A 20,214-nucleotide genomic window follows, 5' to 3' on the forward strand; every position below is an offset into this window, starting at 1 on the left:
ATGTTTCGCCAAAAATACATAGTAAAACACAGGAGCCGAGATACAGGATTTTAAAGTAATACGTTAACCAGGAAGTGAATGGAGCAGTAAATCTTCGGATTACGTTATCTTGGTTTTCTGGACGTTTTCCCCCCCAAAAAATAAAAATGAAATGACGGATATATCCATCTTTGGCGGTTAACTGTTGGATTTGAAAAGAGGGATATATCTGTCTTTGGCGGTGAATGTTTTAAGGTTAGAATATGGAGAGGTTTCTGCCCTGACAATAACGATATGGTAATTTACACAAAAAGTTAGAATATGGAGATAGGAGGTTTCTGCCCGACGGCAATGATATGTTAAAAACATATTGCATTTCCACAACCTACCTCGTGGTGTGTGTGTGTGTGTGTGTGTGTGTGTGTGTGTGTGTGTGTGTGTGTGTGTGTGTGTGCGTGTGCATGTTCCTGTGCTTACAACATGCCTTTGACTTTACTATGACAGGACCATGTAGACCTGCCCAAGCACTCCTTCAGGAAGGGGATGAAACTGGAAATGGTGTCTCCGTGGATGTCGCTCCGCATCTGCCCCGTTTCCGTCAGCAAGGTGAGTGACACTGAAGCACACGGAACCCATAGAGTTTGTGTCTCCACTGCCTACTTCCACTGGTCATCAAATTAGTGGCTTAGGAATGCGACAAAAACAAAAGAATATCCATGAATTCAAGTCTCCATGGGGGTGAACTATCCCTTTAAGTGGTTAAAAAGACTTGCTTGGGCCACATACATACCATCACCAGGAAATGTTCTGCTTGCGTTTAGTGTTTTTTTGTCCATTAGAATCCCTGTTAGCAAAGAACACATTCCAGTCAATACGTTGATCACAGTAGCATTCTATTCTTTCTTTTGGTTCGTTTCATGATTTCTGCATGTTGAGAAAAACTCGTAGAATAAGAGCTTAAGAGCAGGTGCGTAGGCAAACAAGTGCACATCAATGATAAAAGAATACGCCCGCACACTGCCAAACTGCACGGTACAGGAGCACATTTATTGAGAGAGAGAAGCAACGTTTCGGTCACTGATGACCTTCTTCAGGCAACAAATGGTCATCCGTGACCGAAACGTTGCTTCTCTCTCAATAAATGTGCTCCTGTACCGTGCAGTTTGGCAGTGTGCGGGCGTCAGTGTTGATTTCGTCGACTAGAACTATGACGAAAAATGTTCGTCAACTACCTTTTTTCACTGACGAAAACTAAATAAAAACTAAGCTACGATGACTAAAACTAAGACTAAATATACTGACAATTTTGTCAACAAATAAAAACTAGACTAAAATGTTAGGGCGGCACTAGTGTAGAGAGATCCAGTAGAACTAAAAGACAAGTCATTTTATGTTTGGTTGCGCTGAAAATGCGTGTGCTGTTTGTGTGCTCTGAAAATAGCAGATCTACAAGCTGTTGTGAGCTTGTAGATCGGCTATATTCAGCATGCAACCAAGTGCAAAATCAGCCATTACGACACCATCAAGGCACCGCCAAAATACATTTTAGTCGACTAAATCAACTGTAGATTTAGTCGACTAAAATCTTATGATATTTAGTCGACTAAAACTAGACAAAAACTAAAACATTTCAGATAACTAAAATATGACTAAAACAAAATTGAATTGTTTTGAAAAGGCTATGACTAAAACTAAATCAAAAAATTCTGTCAAAATCAACACTGGCGGGCATATTCTTTTATAATTGATGATTTTTGCATGTTCAATCTGATTGAGTTTTTACCAATCTCCTACTCAACTGTACTTTCTGCCAAGAATTAAGTGCATATTGTATGTCATTAGACACGAATCACTAAAATAGAATGTCTCATATCATCACAGCCGGACAGAAACCTTGTATCTTCATATTTAAACTTTTTATGTTTTTGCATAAAATAAATACCCTACGTCAAAGTGTGACTGTGGGATTTATAAATATTGAACCAATGAAAAGTATTAACAAGAGCTTGTGACTAAATAATAATGACACTGGATCCATTGGAACGCATGGTTCTTTTTTCTATTTCCTGAAAAGTAAGGTTTTGGGCATTCAAGGTTTCCACACGACAGTGACGATATGCATGGGTGACAATTGTATTATAAAGAAATCTTACAAAATATATTTTTTTAAATCTTAGCTGAGCCCAGTGGGGAACCCCTAACCCTGGTTAGTTCAACACTACCGAGTTATGCACAAACTAATTGCCTTCTTTCCAAGACAAATAGGAAAGCAAGACATGCCATCTCCGGTGACCTCTATATTAGACTGGAAGCAGGTTGGAGTCTTATTAATTCCAATGGGAGCGTGAACGTGAACACAGCTTCTGAACCATTCTTTGGCCGTATAGCCACTGAACTAAATATTGGACCCAATCGCCACAAGCCACACAATTTCCCCAACATTCTGACACTAAAATGGCTTTTTCAGAGACACAAATCAGGAGGAGAAAATCTACTTCGTTATCGACCTTTTTCTGTCCCAGCAATACACTCTCACCAAATCTAGAGACAGTAAACATAGGACGTTCGCGAGATCTGCCGCCAGACGGCGCCTACTTAGGAGACTATTTGTGTACCATTTCGCCTCTAGTGGCGAAAATTGGGATGGCCTGGGATGGCCGATTATCCTTATCCTTATCCTTATCCTTATCCTATCTTCCTAAATATCCACCATCTTTGCTTCTCTCCACAGGTCTACACTGAGAACTACTTCCAGGTCACCGTGGATGACCTTTCTCCCGAGGCCACGCCCCTGTCCACTGTGTGCCACTCTGATTCGCCGGGCATCCTGCCGGTGCAGTGGTGTCTGAAGAACGGGGTGAGCCTGGAGCGGCCCAGGGGCTACCAGGGTCAGGACTTTGACTGGGCCGACTACCTGAAGCAGAGTGGGACCGAGGCTGCCCCGGACGCCTGCTTCCCCAATGTAAGAGCGCATGAGAAGAATATGGTAATGCTGCTGAGCATTGTTGATTTTGACAGCAAATTTTGATTTAGTTTTAGTCATAGTCTTTTGAATAAAGTTCTGTTTAGTCTTTCTCATATTATTAGTCATCTGAAATTTTATAGTTTTTGTCTAGTTTTAGTCGACTAAATATCCTAAGATTATAGTAAATCTACAGTTGATTTAGTCGACAAAAATTTTGGCGGGGCTAAGTTCTACTGGATCTCTTCTCCACTCAACCCTCCCTAACATTTTAGTCTACTTTTTATTTGTTGACGAAATTGTCAATATATTTAGTCTTAGTTTTAGTCATCATAGCTTATTTTTTTTATTTTTTTTTTTTGTCAGTGAAAAAAGGTAGTCGACGAACATTTTTCGTCATAGTGTCATAGTGTTGATTTCATCGACGAAATCAACACTGCTGCTGAGAACAATTAGTTTGGGGAAAGCCACATACATGTTTTTGTGTGTATGTGTTCTAGACATGGCAGAGCAGAGGTTTTGCCAAGGACATGTGGCTGGAGGCAGTGAACCCTCACCAGCCAGCAGAGGTGTGTGTGGCTCAGGTCACACAGGTCAGGGGACGCCTGCTGTGGCTCCGACTGGAAGGTAAAACGTGTGTGTGTGTGTGTGTCTGTGTGTGTGCACTTGTGCTCGGCAACTCACTCAGCCATCTCTTGCAGGTGTGGCTAAGCCCTTGTCAGAATGTATCATTGACGTGGAATCCATGGAAATCTTCCCTGTCGGTTGGTGTGAAGCAAACGCTTACCCCCTGACCCATCCTCTGAAGCCTGTCTGTGCGTACAAAGACACACACACACACACACACACACACACACACACACACACACACACACACACACACACACACACACACACACACACACACACACACACACACACACACACACACACACACACACACACACACACACACACACACACATTGGCTCTCTCAATCACAGTAGATGCAATTTTGTCCTGCAAGTTACAGTTGACACAAGCTCTCTCATTTCTCTTTTCTCAGGCCAGAAGCAGAAGAAGATAGCAGTTGTCCAACCAGAAAAACAGTAAGAAATCTGATCAATCCTGCTGAATTCAAACCTTTTGCAAACTCTCCCCCGCACAAACACAGAATCACACCAGACCAGAGCATATTTCAGTCCAGGAGCCATTTTGCTCTTACATTATCCTCAAAACCCTATTGGTAGGGGCGCTCGGGTGACGCAGTGGTAAAGTCCCTGCCCACCACCACGGAGGTTGTGGGTTCGAGTCCACCGTGGTGCAGTCGGCTTTGTCGGGCGTCTACACAGACACAATTGGCCCGTGTTCAGGGGACGGAAGCCGGGCGGGGAGGTTGATAATTGTCATTACACATACTCCTACGGGCTGGGGCGGCACCTGTCAGCGGGGAGTGTTGGGCGGGAGGAGTAGAACGAAAGCTCTACGTTTTCCTGGTTGGGGCTCCTCACTGGCAGGTGTGTCAGTGGGATACAACACAGAACATGTGTGTGGGGAGGAATCACTTGTCACAACGACTAAATTGGGGAGAAAAAGGGGGTAAAACAACATTGGCTACTCTAAATTTGTAAAAAAAAAAAGAAAAAGAAACGGCATCACTGAATATGGTCAAGTCAATGCTAATCCCTCTCTGCACGCTCACTAGTCCCAGTCCATTGTTTACCGTCCTTTTACATGTAAACCGAAGACACAACACACGACGAGTTTACTCAAGTGAGCCCCGAGGCCCCTCTCTCGCTGCCAGCCGCTCCCAAGCCGTTAATTGAAACAGCGGCTTTTAGTGCAGGAATTGCATTCCCAGGGCATTCCCAACTGCGTTCCCCACGATTGATTTCGTTGACAAATGACATGTTACACCGGTGGCTGGCAAATGCAGCCCCCGGGAACATGGGGAAAGTGGCTGCCGGAGAGCAGGAGAAGTATGAGGGTTTCCAGGCATACTTTGTCAGCCATCTCCTCTAACCACGTATACCATTCCTCACCTTCAGGGGGACCCTTTCATCAACATCCCCCTCCCTCTCTTCTCACTCATGGAACTGCAAATAGTATTTCACACACATCTGAATCTAACAAAAACACTTTGCTATGGTGGAGTGGTAGATTGATTGGTTGAATGATTGTATGGCCGTAATGTGTCCAGTTTGATTTAACTGGTCGGTCGACTTCATCAATTAATTTGATTGGTTGATCGTTTTTCCTCACTGCAGATTGGCTCCACCCCAGCCAATGGAGACGGACCCTGTCAATCTCTGCCAGCCGGTTGCCATGGATCCAGGTAATGATAATCCTCGTAGCTGATGATTTAATTACAACAATTAATGCTAACGAGCGATAATGACGATATTAGGGGATAGCGATATGGACCCGGCGAACTGTGGATTTGCGGATTCGGGAGGCATTTTAGCAGCCAAAAACTGCAGAGACAGCCCGCATATTAATGAATGAACAGGAGTCTAGCAGCGACCCTTCACAATCAGTGCATGTTCCCTCACAGCATGCCGGGGGAGGCTGTGGTAGTTTGAGCAAATCCACTGTATCGCTGTCTCACCCCATCAACAAAGTAATAAACTGTGTGTGTGTGTGTGTGTGTGTGTGTGTGTGTGTGTGTGTGTGCGCTGTGTATTATAGGTGCAAATACAAAGCTAGGTGGGGGGTACATGTTTCCATGAGACCTATTGCGCTCCTTCTTCAATACCACCCACTTGCTCATGCATATTCATCGCACCGACTAATTACTATTCACCCCTAGCAGTGCTGATCCAGGTGCTGCCGGTATCAGGGGTTGTAAGGAGGGTGGAGCGCGGCATACTGCATCGCGTGCTTAATGTAGCGGTCGGCATGTGACTCACATACCGACATACAGGGACACGTGTGTACGAGATGTTGTACACTCACCTGTCTACACTCACACACACTTTCATATGGACACACACACACTCGTGCTCGCTATTGCTTTCTCGCGTATCTGTACACAAAGCAAGGTCGTACGCAGCAGTGTCGTCCGTTGAATAGAATATCCTGCAGTTTACCCATATGTTGCTAATTTAATTATCCTCATTGCGCCGTCGGTTAACATTGTGGTTCTGCCGATTCCTCCCGTCTCTTTAGGCGCAGCCAATGGCAGGTACTGCTGCTCTAAGATCTTCGTCAACCACCGGTGTTTCTCAGGACCCTACCTCAACAAGGGACGCATCGCAGAGCTGCCGCAGGCCGTAGGACCCGGCAAGTGCACGCTGGTGCTCAAAGAGGTGGGCTAACATATGCCCGTTTAGAAATGTCTGGTGGAGCCACAGCCAGGGGCCGGCGGGGGGAGATGGGGGGGGATCAGGTTTAATCAAAGTAGAGGAGACGTCAGGATCGAGAGAGTAGGGCACGTATATGAAGATTTGAAGAGAGAGAGAAAGATGTCTTAAGCACCTGCAGTCTCCCAGCAGCACCTTCATTTTAATGTGTGGTGCTGTCAATCAAGTGTGTTTACACGTAACACACAGTGGTTGCTGCTCAGCAAAAACAGAGCCTAATTTCTCTAGGGGCCCTGCGTATGTGTGTGTGTTCATGCATATGCTCTATTGTGTATACTATGTACTATATTATATAGGTCTGTATGTACTATAAGTAGCTGTAAACTACACATGCATAAAGAGGGCGAGTGCACATGCAAGGACTTGCAGCGATTGTGCATCTTTGTGTTCAGTCCCTTTTGATGTGGCTTGATGTGGTTGTTCTTTCATGCTTGTGTCACACACAAGGCTGGCTTTATGTGTGCTTATTCCCCCCAATGCTCTGCATGTGTGCTCTGACCTGGAAGTGCTGTGTGCGTTCCCTCCAGGTGCTGACCATGCTGATCAACGCGGCTTACAAGCCCGGGCGCGTGCTCAAGGAGCTGCAGGAGGTGGAGGACAAGACCTGGGACTGCCACGAAGAGACCCTCAAAGCCAAGTACGGATGAGATGGGGCTGTTCTGAGACGGTTCTCATTGTAGGGTCCGGGGGGGGACCCCCAGGGTTCTTTTTTTTGGGGGGGGGGGGGGGGTTCAGGAGGTTCCCAGCTACAGTATATGAACTAGAAATAATTCTTTGAGAGTAGGAAAAGCCACCGTTACTATGCAGAATATCCTATTATAGTTTAAGTTGGGCGGATGAGATATGAGAGGGCTTGTTAGATTCCTCGTTGAGTCTGTCCTTGAGTGCTGCCTGCAGCATAGCATGCCTTCCCCTAACCTTAGCCATTAGCGGGGAGATTATAGAATTGACCCTCTCTCGGCTTCAACAAGCAACTTCACTGCTGCTCCACATTCCAGGGCAGCCTCTCCCATCAAACCGATTATAGGAATTCTTGATGGGCCTCCTAAAAACAGCCCCGCGTTATCCCATTACAGCACGGGCAATTGTAAAGCACTATATGATGGATTATGGATACTTTAATTATCTTTTGTTCCTCCCATAAATAACGTTCTAATTGCTATTCTTCGGGGCTGGTGGTGGCTGACAATGTCACGCTGTGTCGTCCTCCTCCGTTCAGGTACAAAGGGAAAACCTACCGATCTTCCATTCGTCTCGTCCGCCTGGCCGACCAGATCGCCGACTTCTGCCGCAAAGTGTGCTTGAAGCTGCAGTGCTGCCCCAACCTCTTCAGCCCCACGCTCGTCACCGACCAGTGTCCTGAGAACTGCTCCGTGCAGACCAAAACCAAATACAGTGAGTTGGTCTGTTTTGTGGATCAGGTGTAATCAGTGGGGGAAAGTAACTAAGTACATTTTCTCAAGTACTGTACTTAAGTAAAATGTTGAGGTATTTTGACTTTACTGGAGTATTTCCAATTTTCAGTACTTTTACTTCTACTCCACTATATCTCAGAGGCAAATATTGCACTTTTACTCCACTACAATTATTTGAAAACTTTAGTTACTAGTTACTTGGCAGATATAAATGATTACATTATAAAACATACATTAACCACTTTAGCCCTATTTTATACCAAGGCTATTTGAAAATAGACGATCTACAAGCTCACAACACGTTGTTGTGAGCTTGTAGATCTGCTATTTTCAAACTTTTTGGTACATTTACTTTTGGAACTTTAAGTGCATTTTGATACCAATACTTTTGCAAAGTAAATTTTTAATTCCAGACTTTTACTTGTAACTTTTACTTCTATAGCAGTATTGATACTTTTACTTAAGTAAAACATCTGAGTACTTCTTCCACCACTGCTGTTTTGTGGATCAGGTGCAATTACGTGCAGCATTTCCCACGCCGCAAAATAATACGAGCGTAGCCAAATAAAATAGCGCACCACCGTGCTACAACAAGGGTCTAATTGCTGTTTATGAGCAGCTCAGCGTTTGTTTTGGGTTGCGTTGTTGTTTTTTCTCCAACGTGCGCTGCGTGTCTCCCAAAGCCCACTACTATGGGAAGAAGAGGAAGCTGTCCAAGCCGACGGGAGGAGAGGAGCCCGCGGAGGGAGACCTGGCCAAGCCGCCGCGCCGCAGGAAGAAGAGGAAAGCTATCTTTGTCCAGAAGAAGAGACGCTCCTCCGCTGTGGACTACACCCCTGCTGGCTCGCCACAGGTTAGATTGCAGCTCTTTCCCTGCTGTTCTTCTTTCACTTTTCTTTTGTTCTCTCTCTCTCTTTCTTTCATCCATTTTTCTTTTTCTTTTGGTCATTCTGCCTTCTTTCTTATTTTGTTCAGTTGGCTTCCTTCCCTGATACCTTACTCTTTCCTTCCTTCTATACTTCATTCCTTCCATTCCTTCCTTTCCACCTTCCCTCCTTCCCTCCTCCGTCCTTCTTTCCTTCCCTCCTTCCTTCCTCCGTCCTTCTTTCCTTTCCTCCTCCTTTCCTCGTTCCTTCCTTCCTTCCATCCTCCATGTTGCCTCTTATCTGTCAGACTGACAACACGTCTCTCCCCTCTTTCAGGACAGTGATGAGGAAGAGGACTATGGAATGCAGTTACAGTCGGGCAGTGAAGAGGGCACCAGCTCCGAGCCGCGCGAGGACCACACCGACGCCTCCTCCGTGGAGGTGTCCAGCTGCCGGCCGCGGCGGGCCGCGGCCACGCGCCGGGCGGGCACGGCCACGGGCAGCCAGGAGGGTCCTGAGGGGGTCCGGAGGAGGTCGACCCGCTCTCTGTCCGCCCCGGCACAGAACAGCAGCGCCAAATACCAACCGCCCAAGAGACAGGACATGCAGGTGAGATGTGCTCACACATGGGGTGGGGAAACAGTAGTGGAAAGTTACTGAGAACATTTTTGAGGTGCTTTTATTTTAGTTGAGTTTTTTCCATTTTTTCATACTTTTAACTTATGCTCCACTACATCTCATAGGCAAATATTGCTCTATATTACTCCACTACAGTTATTTGAAAATCTTTGTTACAAATCACTTTGTAGATTTAGATTATTATATTACAAAACATACATTAACCATTTTAAACTTTTACTTAAGCAAAAAAATCTCAGTACTTCTTCCACCACTGTTGGGAAACCCCAACTGGCCTTTGGATGTGCAATGTGATTAAATGTTGTAAGCCCTGTGTGTGTGTGCGTGTGCGTGTGCGTGCGTGCATGTGCGTCAGGTGGCGGGCCGGCAGGAAGAGGAAGAGGAGGGTCAGTTGGTGCTGGACAGGAATCCTCTGGAGTGGAGCGTAGAAGAAGTGGTCCAGTTCATCAACTCTACTGACTGTGCCTCCCTGGCCAACATATTCCAGGAACAGGTAGGTGCACACACACAGTTGCACAACGCGCACGCACGCACGCATGCACACACACTAGGAATGCTCTGATTCCTCGGGCCAATTTTCACTCCAAATGACTCAGTTGGTGGTCGCCAAAATACCCGATCCGAAAAAAAAGAAAAACCATTATAGTATAATATTGCTTCACTGAAAATAGCATCTACAAGCGTCGCGACGCATTGTGAGCTTGTAAAATGTCTATTTTCCCCTTACACACAAAATCTGTGTCGGTCAATCTTGGGGAAAAGAGTCAGTGATTCGTATCAAACCCAAAATCCTGATCAGAGCACCTCTAACACACACCTGACACCTAGCTCTTTACATGTCTGTCTGTCTGTCTGTCTACTTTGTTTTTCTCTTTTTTTCATTCTTTCTCTTTTACTTTTTTACGTCTTTTTTCCTTCTTTCATCTTTTTCTTTCTTTTCATGTGTTGCTCTGTTTTTTTTTCTTATTTCTTTCACTTTCATCTTTTGTGTTTATTTTCGTGTGGCTTTGTTTTCTTCTCATTTCTTTCGTTTAGACTCCTCATCTTTTTCTTTCAGTTCTCTTTCCCTTTCATCTTTTTCTTTCTTTCTTTCTTTCTTTCTTTCTGTGATTCTCTCGCTCTAACAACACGGTATCATTTCCCGTCTGTAGGACATAGACGGGCAGGCCTTGCTCTTGCTGACCCTGCCCACGGTCCAGGAGTGCATGGACCTGAAACTGGGGCCTGCTATCAAACTGTGCCACCAGATTGAACGTGTCAAAGTCGCCTTCTACAGACAGTATGCCAACTGACCGTTGGCCCAGGCACAACCTCATCCCTGGAGGGCGTGGCGGAGCGCGGGTGGCTCACCCAAGACAGCTTCCCTGTGAAGAAGAATGTTTTAACAGCGACTGGGGAGACTCGGCTCGTCTACTAGCAGTAGAATACTTTGATATTCGAAAATGGAAAGGGCCGCCGTGCCCTTTGGAATTCTCAATCTGGAGTTTTTCTTCGAAAATGGAAAGGGCCGCCGTGCCCTTTGGAATTCTCAATCTGGAGTTTTTCTGTCTCACTATCGGGGGTTTCCGAGTGAAAGAGGGAGATTTGTCGGACTGATGTCGGCTGCATGGAGAGAAGTGACGTCAGGAGGGCCTGTGGAGGATATTTCCATAGAGGGAGTTGAAGAATTCCGTTTTGAGTCGAGTCTGGAGGAGGGTGATGTACACAGTACCCAGATAAGACTGCCATCTGCCGCGTGTGGCAGAGCGTTAAACACATGAGGAGTCGGCCCATGTGCATTTACAGATCTGTGAAGTGCTTATTCTGAAATGAAATGAAAGATTCATTCAAGAACACTTTTCTTTTTTATACTTTTCGTTTATAGACATTTTTTTATTTGCTATAGAGAAGCATCACTGCATTTATGTTCACATTGTTATTAGTCATTAAGCTACCCCCCCCCCCCTTCATTTGTGTAAAATTATTGGTTCCTGATTACATGTAACAAAAAAGTATATAATAACCCAAGACGTAATATATTTACAATATTTATTGCTAGCGTTATTTATGAGGAGTAATATATCTATCGGTGAGAGAAAAGAGTCGAGTGGCTGTAATGATTTTTTTTAAATTTAAATCAATTTATTTTAAATCATCCCTGAAGGATGATTATTAATTTATTTCAGATACAAGCTGGCTATCTGCATGCATCTAGATACACTTTTAGTTTGCATTTATGGAGAAAAGTGACCACCCACATGCTGCTTTTTTTCTCCTTCTAATGACCCGCTAATTTATTTAAATCTATTTCTGTTCACTCCTCATCCTTACAAAAACAATCACGTGAAGCAATCGTCTAAGGTATTTTGTAGCCATCTATGCAAATGTGGTGCAGATATTTTTGATAAATAAGAATAAATTTATACAGATTTTCTTCCCCTTTCTACCAACTGTTGTCCCTGTGCGTGCTCATTCACTATGGTGGGAGATTTAAGTTCAACATGTCTCATGAAGCTCTATGATGGCTGGATTATACATTTAGTTGAGTGGGAACCTCACCATTTGAAAAAGACCCTTGTATTTGCTGATGACAAGACTAGTTCAAAGTAAACAGAATTAGACTTGTTAAATTTTAAAATGTAAACAATTATGCCTGTGTTTAACCACTTAAACCCTACTAGCTAGCAGATCTACAAGGTCCTTGCGAAGTTGCGATCCGTTGTGAGCTTGTAAAGCACACCTCCACCTTGCTGATTAATTGAACACAACTGTCTCTTGTTAAAGAAATGCACTGATCATGTGTATGAGGCTATTCAGGCTGCTGGGATCTACCATTGGGGATCACAATTTTAAGTTGTAATTTCAAAATCGAGTGGATTGAAGTCACACATAAGGCAGTTGATGGTTTTATTATCACTGAATCTAAAATGGGAGTCACGTGGATTCACATGGAACAAATGTTTTAAAATGTGAAGAAATGTACATTACACACTTGAACCCTGTTGGTGACAGGTGCATGGGACAAAAACAGGTAGTCTACAAATATGTAAAGGAACTCCCACATGCTCTCTCTAACTTGCAATTACAACAAACAACATTCTGGTCTTAAATAACTTTCCCTTTGCCATCTATTGGCTATATCTGGTGAAGCACTAAAAGCAATGTCATAATAGTAGTTTCATGTAGTCCTGGGTCCTGGTAATCATGGGTTCGTCACGCATACAGTACGCTATGGGCTATATGACCTGATATGGTGGTTCATTTGCCAACTTCTGTGTGTAATATTGTCTCACAGAATTCACAAAGTCTGAGGTTCAATAGAATTCACAAAGTCTGAGATTTATATTCAGAGTATTCTGCACTGGAATACAAGTTGTCTGTATGCAGGGCGCAACTAGCGCTCTCGCATAGGCTACACAAACACAGGCACGGTTGAATTTGTATACTGGTGAGGACATCGACATTTTAGGATGGCAATTTTATAAATGGCACTTTTACAATTTACTTCCATTTTTAAATCTAAACCGATAACTGAAAATACACACACATTGTGAGCTTGCCTTGTACATCTGTGTCATGCACCGGCGCGTAATGCACTGTAAGAATAAATCCTAATCCTAACCTCTAAATGTCTAATCCTAACCTGAATATTTTCTTAATGCCTAACTCCCCAAATCTTTAACCATAAAACAGCCATTTTGTCTATTTCTCATATTCTACTATACCGGTGGGGACAATGGGCCCTCAAAAGTATAGCAATGCAAGTACACACACACACACACACACACACACACACACACACACACACACACACACACACACACACACACACACACACACACACACACACACACACACACACACACACACACACACACACACACACACACACACACACACACACACACACACACACACACAACCCTAACTCAGAATGACTACTGAGTCACTCTGAAAAGCTGCACCACTCAACTGCTACCTTATATGGTTGCCTAGCAACCGTATATCAAACGTCCGCTTTGCATGATTTTTCCCTGTTACATGTGAATACAAACTAAGTAAGTCATGACTGCAAAGGGGGTAAACATGCATTTGAATAAAGCTTTCAATAAAGGAGAAGGCAAAAAAAGAAATAACTGAATTAAAAATTCACATCTGTGGTGTTTTCAGTTGGGGCTGACTGAAATACACTTACCAATACAGGGGATTCAAATAAAAGAAAACCGAATACAAGACAAGAGTCTAAATAGAGCAAAGTACCCCCCCCCCCCCCCCCCCCCCACACACACACACACACACACACACTTTCCCGCCGCCGCCTCCTCCTACAACACAGAAATAAACACAATTTGCATTCAATTCGGCGAGTATCTGACAGGACACAGCTGGATGAAGCTAGCCTCGTTGAGCATGTGAGTTTGTTTGCGTGCGCGCGGGCGCGTGAGCTGGAGTGTTACGTGTGGGTGTATGGTTTGGTTAGACATAACTCTTGAGTTCTCACACACACACAAACAGCCCTCACGTCGCACACTGAAATCTAGGTCATGGGACCACATGCATAGTACAGTCCTTCAGAATCAGAGGACAGAGAAAACAATTGGATAACAAAATTATCTAATTCTTAATTTAGTCACAATGACAATAGATCTACAAGCTTGCGTTGAGAGAGCTTGTAGAATGGCTATTTTCGGTGCATGCCACCAGCGTACAACTGGCGTACGACAAGTATAAACTAGAAAAGTACGCTCCTCCGAGCGCAAATCAAAGCGATTTGGCAGATTTTCACTCTCCATCGAAATTCTACCAGATTAAGCTGTATTTTGTTCTCATTTGCATCTTCCATGCTTCTGTGGCATGAGAGCTATGTCTGTGATTTTTAAACCAGAGGTTCTGGGTTCAATATCACCATTTGGTGATATCACTCGCGTTTCCATCTAAATTCAACAAGGTTTTGTGGCTCAAGAAATAAAGTTATAAACCAAAGGTTCTAGGTTCAAAACTCAAACAACTATTAAAGAATGCATGGGAGAAGAAAAAAATAACTAATAACTAATTAATAGGAAATCACCAAAAAAATAAATGCTTAAAGAAAAACAAGAAAGGAACTCAAAAAATGTAATACTTAAAACTTCACTTTGCCTAAAATGTAAATGTCTTGAGCTTCTCCTAAACGGTTAAGGATTTCTTTCTCAATCGTGTCTTCCATGTGTAGTAACTGGTACTGACAACATGCCTGACTACTCCACAGGAGGAACCCCTAAGAATGTTCAACAAAGTGTAATGTGACCAACTATTTCCCCTTTAAACAGGAACAATGGAACAAAAATTGGACATACTTTACTCCAAACAGAAAGTACCCACAGCATTTCTGTACATGAATTCTATTGGTTAAAAATACCAGGGCATAAGGTCAGTAAGTTAAGATTACTTTGATGAAATTATGAGATACAATGTTGAGATTTCTCTGATGAAATGACAAGATATATAGAGATTTCTCTGATGAAATGACAAGATACAATGTTGACAATGACTCTCCTCTGGCTAAGAAAGGGTGTCGGCCCGTGCACATGGTACCACCACACTGTATTCAAATCATCATTGAAAAGAACATTGAAAATGAAGCTACTTTGCAGTGACACAAACTCCTCCAGGGGGGAGGGGGGAACGTTGCGAGTCGCAACGTTCGGCATGTCCGAAAACAAGTGCTCCCGCGCCCCGCTCATCCTAGGATTACACATTTTGCCTACTAATTTTTGGCACTTCCTAACTACTTCCTGGTCATGTGACTGGCCAAGGTCATGGGCACAGACGGACGGACGGACAGACTCACACAAGTGAAAACATAATCCCTCACCTTCGGCCGTTCCGGCCTCCTGGCGAGGATAATCAACCTTTAGAGCTCATCATTACAGAGATTAACTGGTGTTACTGTACCCTGGTGACTCCCAATAACCTCAATGAATCATGTGTTAATCAACCTGTGTGTGTTAACTGTGGGCGGGGCTGAAGAACAATATAGGCCTATATTGAATTTTCCAACATGATAGATATTGTCTAGCCTATTTTTTATGAATGACATGAACATTGAGATAAAGAAAATATCAGCATTTTGATTGCATTTTTTAACAATGCAATGGAAAATGATGTAACCCAATCCTCTCTCGGTAAAGTTTTACTCGTGTTACTGATTTCAATTAATAAAATACATTAAAAAAACAATGAGCTCCATTGGAAGCTCTGAGAATATTGAGATGTATTGTATTTCCACATAATGTAAATATTCCAATATCAAGTCATATTGTGGCGTAGATGGGACTCCTAGATGGCATCTAAAATTACACTTCTAAAAGGTACAGTAGGCCTGTGAAAACTCCTCTATCCACAGACCCCCAACCCAGATCCACTGGCACACGTCTCATGAATGATATGCTCCCTGCGCTTTTGATAAGCTAATAGGCATCTCCGTCGAGGCAAATTGATAAACGTGACTCTGTCACCGCGACATGATTCACTATTGATTAACGTTTAGCGGCGTAGGATCTTTAACATCGCACGTCGGTATGGAGGCAGAACATTTTCCTCTCTATTGTTCATTATTCATTAGTCATTTGGACTGCCTCTGGGACTAACACACACACACACACACACACACACACACAACCCCCCCATATGCTATGGCTCCATTTCCATATGCCCAGCTCCACTAGCTGAAGGATCCATCAGATACAGAGCAGAAAGAGAGACTGACAGAGAGAGAGAGACAATGTAAACTCATCTAGTTTGGCCCCTTTTATCTCTTTTTCAAAAAGATAATATATTCGTTGATGTTATCATGGGGGGGGGGGGGGGGCGTGGTGTAAGCGGGTGAAAATGGAAATAAATTGCTCCTTTGAAACAGACAGCAAAGCATTGAGGCGTGACAGGAGTGGTGTGGGAAGAATGAAGTGTGTTTGCTGCTGTGGGTGGTGGCGGTGGGGGGGGGGGGGTGTGACTGTTGAAGGTGCAATAAAGGAGGAATCATACAGATTATGATTGGACTGATTTACACTCTGGAAAATCGTGATGAACGCTTGCACACAAGAAATACTATGGTTATAATGGTTTAGCCCAGGGGTCTTCAACAGGGGGTCCGGGACCCCTCAGGGGTCCTCAGAGTTACTACAGGGGGGGCCGCCAAATCTTTGTGTGATAGCATTAGTTGTTTTTTTTTACATCAACCACTTCAATCCTAAAATCCCTATTCTGAGGGGAACGTTAGCCGAAAATAGCAGATCTACAAGCTCACAACGTGTTGTGAGCTTGTTGTGAGCGTTGTGTGAGCTATTTTCGGCAAAGAGGTTTGGTGTAGAAGGAAAAAAGAGTACAGAGTCAAGTATTGAGGGTTTAAGTGACTTAAATAAAAAACATTAGTTCACACAACACTGATGAAATCTATGAAAAGGTTTAAAATGCAACACAATTTTATACAATATGTAGAGGGGGTCCCTGCTTCATCTCTCTCTCAGTTAGGGGGTCCTTGCCCTGAAAATGTTGAAGACCCCTGGTTTAGCCACTTTACAACCTGGCGTCCCTATTTTTCAAATATAGCAAAAATAGTAGATCTACAAGCTGACTACGCGTCGGGATGCGATGCATTGCGAGCTTGTAGATATGCTATTGCTGCAGGACACTGTCAAACAAATAAGTATAAACAGGGCCTAAGTGGTTAACGCAGGCACACATTTAGACACATTTAGTTTGCCTTTGGTTTCCCGCTTATCATTTATTGATGTCCCTCGGCCAGTAAGCCGAGTGCAGATATAAGCAAAGTCAGAAAAGGCAGGAAAAATTCATGAGTGTCTCCACCGGGCAAACAATAAAAACAGAGCAAGCTGGAGGCAATCCAAATGTGTCTTTTCTCAGACATGAAGCATAATTGAAAGTCGGTCAGAGATCGGACGGGCTGAGCTATCACAGCTCAAGCAGCTCAGACTCGATTCGCTGTAACTGGCAGAAACAGACATGGATGGTTGTGGTGGTAGTGATGTGTGTGTGTATGTATGTGGGGGGGGGGGTGCTCTTCAAATAGAACTAGACACACAAAAACATACAAACTCACAGTAACCTTTGCACCGACACCTAAAATAATCTTTATCCTCAGTCACTCCTGAACCTATTAAGACCTGAAGCCGATTCTACAATGTCTTCTAAATCCCAACAGTATTCTGAAAAACATATGTTTCTATACCAGTGGTGCTCAACCTTTTTCATGTCAAGGACCCCCAAAATGATATGTATTTAGTCGCCGACCCCCATCTCAAAATATCTTGTTCAAGGGACCCCCAGAAGCAAAGATTTAAGTTGCAAATGTTTGCTTTAAAAATATATATATTCAAAGATTTGCACACATTTTCACGATTTTTCAGAAATAGCAGATCTACAAGCTCGTAGTGCGGCACTCGGTGCCGCGCTACGAGCTTGTATATCTGCTATTTTTGAATAGCCAAAGTGTAAAATAAAGCTTTTTTTTTTTAGCTCAAATCAAAAGTGACACAGATGCGTTCCAGGTCAAATCCTGTGTTCATTTACTGCTGAAAGTTTTCAAAATATACATCTAATAAGCCAATTCTTTCACTTTCAACATTGAATTAACGCTGGATTTTACGGTGTAGCAGCTTAAGTGTAGTAATATTACAGTACGTCCAATATTAAGTTGTAATTCAGGGGGATTCCTATAGCCAGCAGGCACAAGGGGCCATTCTAAGGCCCTGAGTGGTTTATCACAGAGAGTTATCTCATGTGGGTCAAATTGAATGCCCACTGTATGGTCCTCACTACCGCTGTGTTCTAAAGCTGGGGTGGGTGGGTGTGTGTGGGGGGTAGTGAGGGTCTGCCAGTAATATGAGACACAAGCCGATGTGTTGATGGTCGGGGTCCATCTCTGTGTAAGCTCACACAGAACACTAAACTAAAAGCTCTCCTGTTCCTTTACTGTGTCAGGGAAATTCAAAACCACTGACTGCATTGAAAGACAAGACATTAGCATCCACTCCTCTGTTCTCTCCCTATCAACCCTCTCTTTCTTTTTCGCTTCTTTTATTGTCTTTCTGTTGCCCCTTTCCGTTCCGCGTTTCTTTCTTTCCTTCCCTGATGTTCGCATTCTATGGCAGTCACCGCAGTGTTGATTTTTGACGCAACTTTGTTTAGTAAAATTCCATTTAGTTTTAGTCATATTTTAGTCACCTGAAATGTTTTAGTTTTTGTCTACTTTTAGTCGACAAAAGTGTGTGTGTGTGTGTGTGTGTGTGTGTGTGTGTGTGTGTGTGTGTGTGTGTGTGTGTGTGTGTGTGTGTGTGTGTGTGTGTGTGCAGTTGATTTAGTCGACAAAAATGTATTTTGGCGGTGCCTTGATGGCATCGTAATACCTGATTTTACGCTTGGTTCATGCTGAAAATAGCCGATCCACAAGCTCACCACGCGTCGCAGTTTGCATTGTGAGCTTGTAGATCTGCTATTTTCAGAGCGCAACATAACATCCGAGTGCAACCAAACATAAAATGACTTGTCTTTTAGTTCTACTGGATCTCCTCTCCACTAGCCCCCCCCCCCTAACATTTTAGTCTAGTATTTATTTGTTGACGAAATTGTCAATATATTTTGTCATAGTTTTAGTCATCATAGCGTAGTTTTTATTTAGTTTTTATTCAGCTTTCGTCAGTGAAAAAAGGTAGTCGACGAACATTTTTCGTCATAGTTTTAGTCGACGAAATCAACACTGAGTCACCGTCATTAGCCAGTTTTCTCTCTCCTTCCTTTTCAGTGCTATATGCCACCAATTGTTCTATTGTGTTGTTGCATTGTGTCGTTGTTCGTATTCCACACGGCAAGGATTCAGCCCAGATGTTTAACACAAGGCATTCCAATTATCATGCTCTATTTGTCTGTGCACGTGTGTGCGTGCATGTGTACTGTATATCTGTGCACAATGCAAGCTGTGTGTGTGTGCGCGTGTGTGTGTGTGTGTGTGTGTGTGTGTGTGTGTGTGTGTGTGTGTGTGTGTGTGTGTGTGTGTGCGTGTCTGTGTTCATTTTCTTACGTCTGGGACAAACACTGCCTATTGCAGATTTGACAACATTCACGTTGACTATTCTTCCATAATCCTGCATGAAGAAGTTAAATGACGTCTTTACATGCCGACACTGGTGAAGGGACCATCCAAAAGGTCCTGCTAAGTTTTATCCCCCATCCTCTCTGTCAAGTGGCATACAGTTCATGCACATCATCGCTGTCAGGTTGAAACCTTAAATGTCCAAAACCGTTACGTTTCAAGAAATGGAAAAACTCAGCCATTTTCCAATAGATCCAGTCAAGTTATAAATGTTTCATTTGTTAAATGTTTAAGAAACCCACAGACTTTCAACCTGGCATCCCTATTTTGCCCAGGTCATTATAGGCCAAACATTTTAAAATAATCAAAATAGCAGATCTAAAAGCACACAACATGGTGCATTGTGATGTGCTTGTAGATATGATGAAGTTTGAGCATTCATTTATGAAAAAAAACTGAAAAGACTGGGGTTTCTGCCCGACAGCAATGACACATCTACAACCAAATCACACTTAAGTACGCAGCATCCTTCGCCCCAACGTGTGTGTGTGTGTGTGTGTGTGTGTGTGTGTGTGTGTGTGTGTGTGTGTGTGTGTGTGTGTGTGTGTGTGTGTGTGTGTGTGTGTGTGTGTGTGTGTGTGTGTGTGTGTGTGTGTGTGTGTGTGTGTGTGTGTGTGTGCTTGCAGACTTTGTGCATGCATGTGTGGTGCAGGGAGTGGGAGTGATGCTGCACAGGTCCTATCACAACAACCACATCCCCTTGAACTACGTCAGGTGTGCTTCCTCTGCTCGCTCGTTTAGAGGCTACATCATTTTATATTGTATAGAATCACACCGCAGATATTATTATGCCGGTACAGTATGCAATGTGAATGTGGATGGGAAGAGCAGGAGCTGTGTGGAGTGTGTGTACAGTCTGTGTGCGTGTGTGTATGTGTGTGTGTGT

At 43.5% G+C, this 20,214-nt stretch overlaps 1 protein-coding gene across 5 annotated transcripts in view; it reads left to right on the forward strand.

Annotated features, from left to right (window-relative positions):
* sfmbt2 (Scm like with four mbt domains 2) overlaps positions 1-11,631 on the forward strand; it is a 37,762-nt gene extending 26,131 nt beyond the window's left edge. For 3 of the 5 annotated variants that reach the window (XM_084049363.1, XM_084049365.1, XM_084049364.1), the window contains 13 exons: positions 484-585; positions 2,711-2,965; positions 3,442-3,568; positions 3,643-3,756; positions 3,987-4,029; positions 5,188-5,255; positions 6,089-6,228; positions 6,810-6,919; positions 7,502-7,677; positions 8,381-8,550; positions 8,900-9,172; positions 9,558-9,695; positions 10,354-11,631. In XM_084049363.1, the coding sequence (XP_083905489.1) occupies positions 484-585; positions 2,711-2,965; positions 3,442-3,568; positions 3,643-3,756; positions 3,987-4,029; positions 5,188-5,255; positions 6,089-6,228; positions 6,810-6,919; positions 7,502-7,677; positions 8,381-8,550; positions 8,900-9,172; positions 9,558-9,695; positions 10,354-10,494 (1,857 nt within the window). In that variant the 3' untranslated portion in view covers positions 10,495-11,631. The remainder of the gene's footprint in view (positions 1-483; positions 586-2,710; positions 2,966-3,441; positions 3,569-3,642; positions 3,757-3,986; positions 4,030-5,187; positions 5,256-6,088; positions 6,229-6,809; positions 6,920-7,501; positions 7,678-8,380; positions 8,551-8,899; positions 9,173-9,557; positions 9,696-10,353) is intronic. The other 2 variants (XM_084049366.1, XM_084049367.1) reach the window with 1 other exon arrangement.
* Positions 11,632-20,214: the final 8,583 nt, after the last annotated feature.

Source organism: Gymnoscopelus microlampas, assembly GCF_963454915.1.
Source record: "Gymnoscopelus microlampas genome assembly, chromosome: 23".
Lineage (NCBI taxonomy): Eukaryota > Metazoa > Chordata > Actinopteri > Myctophiformes > Myctophidae > Gymnoscopelus > Gymnoscopelus microlampas.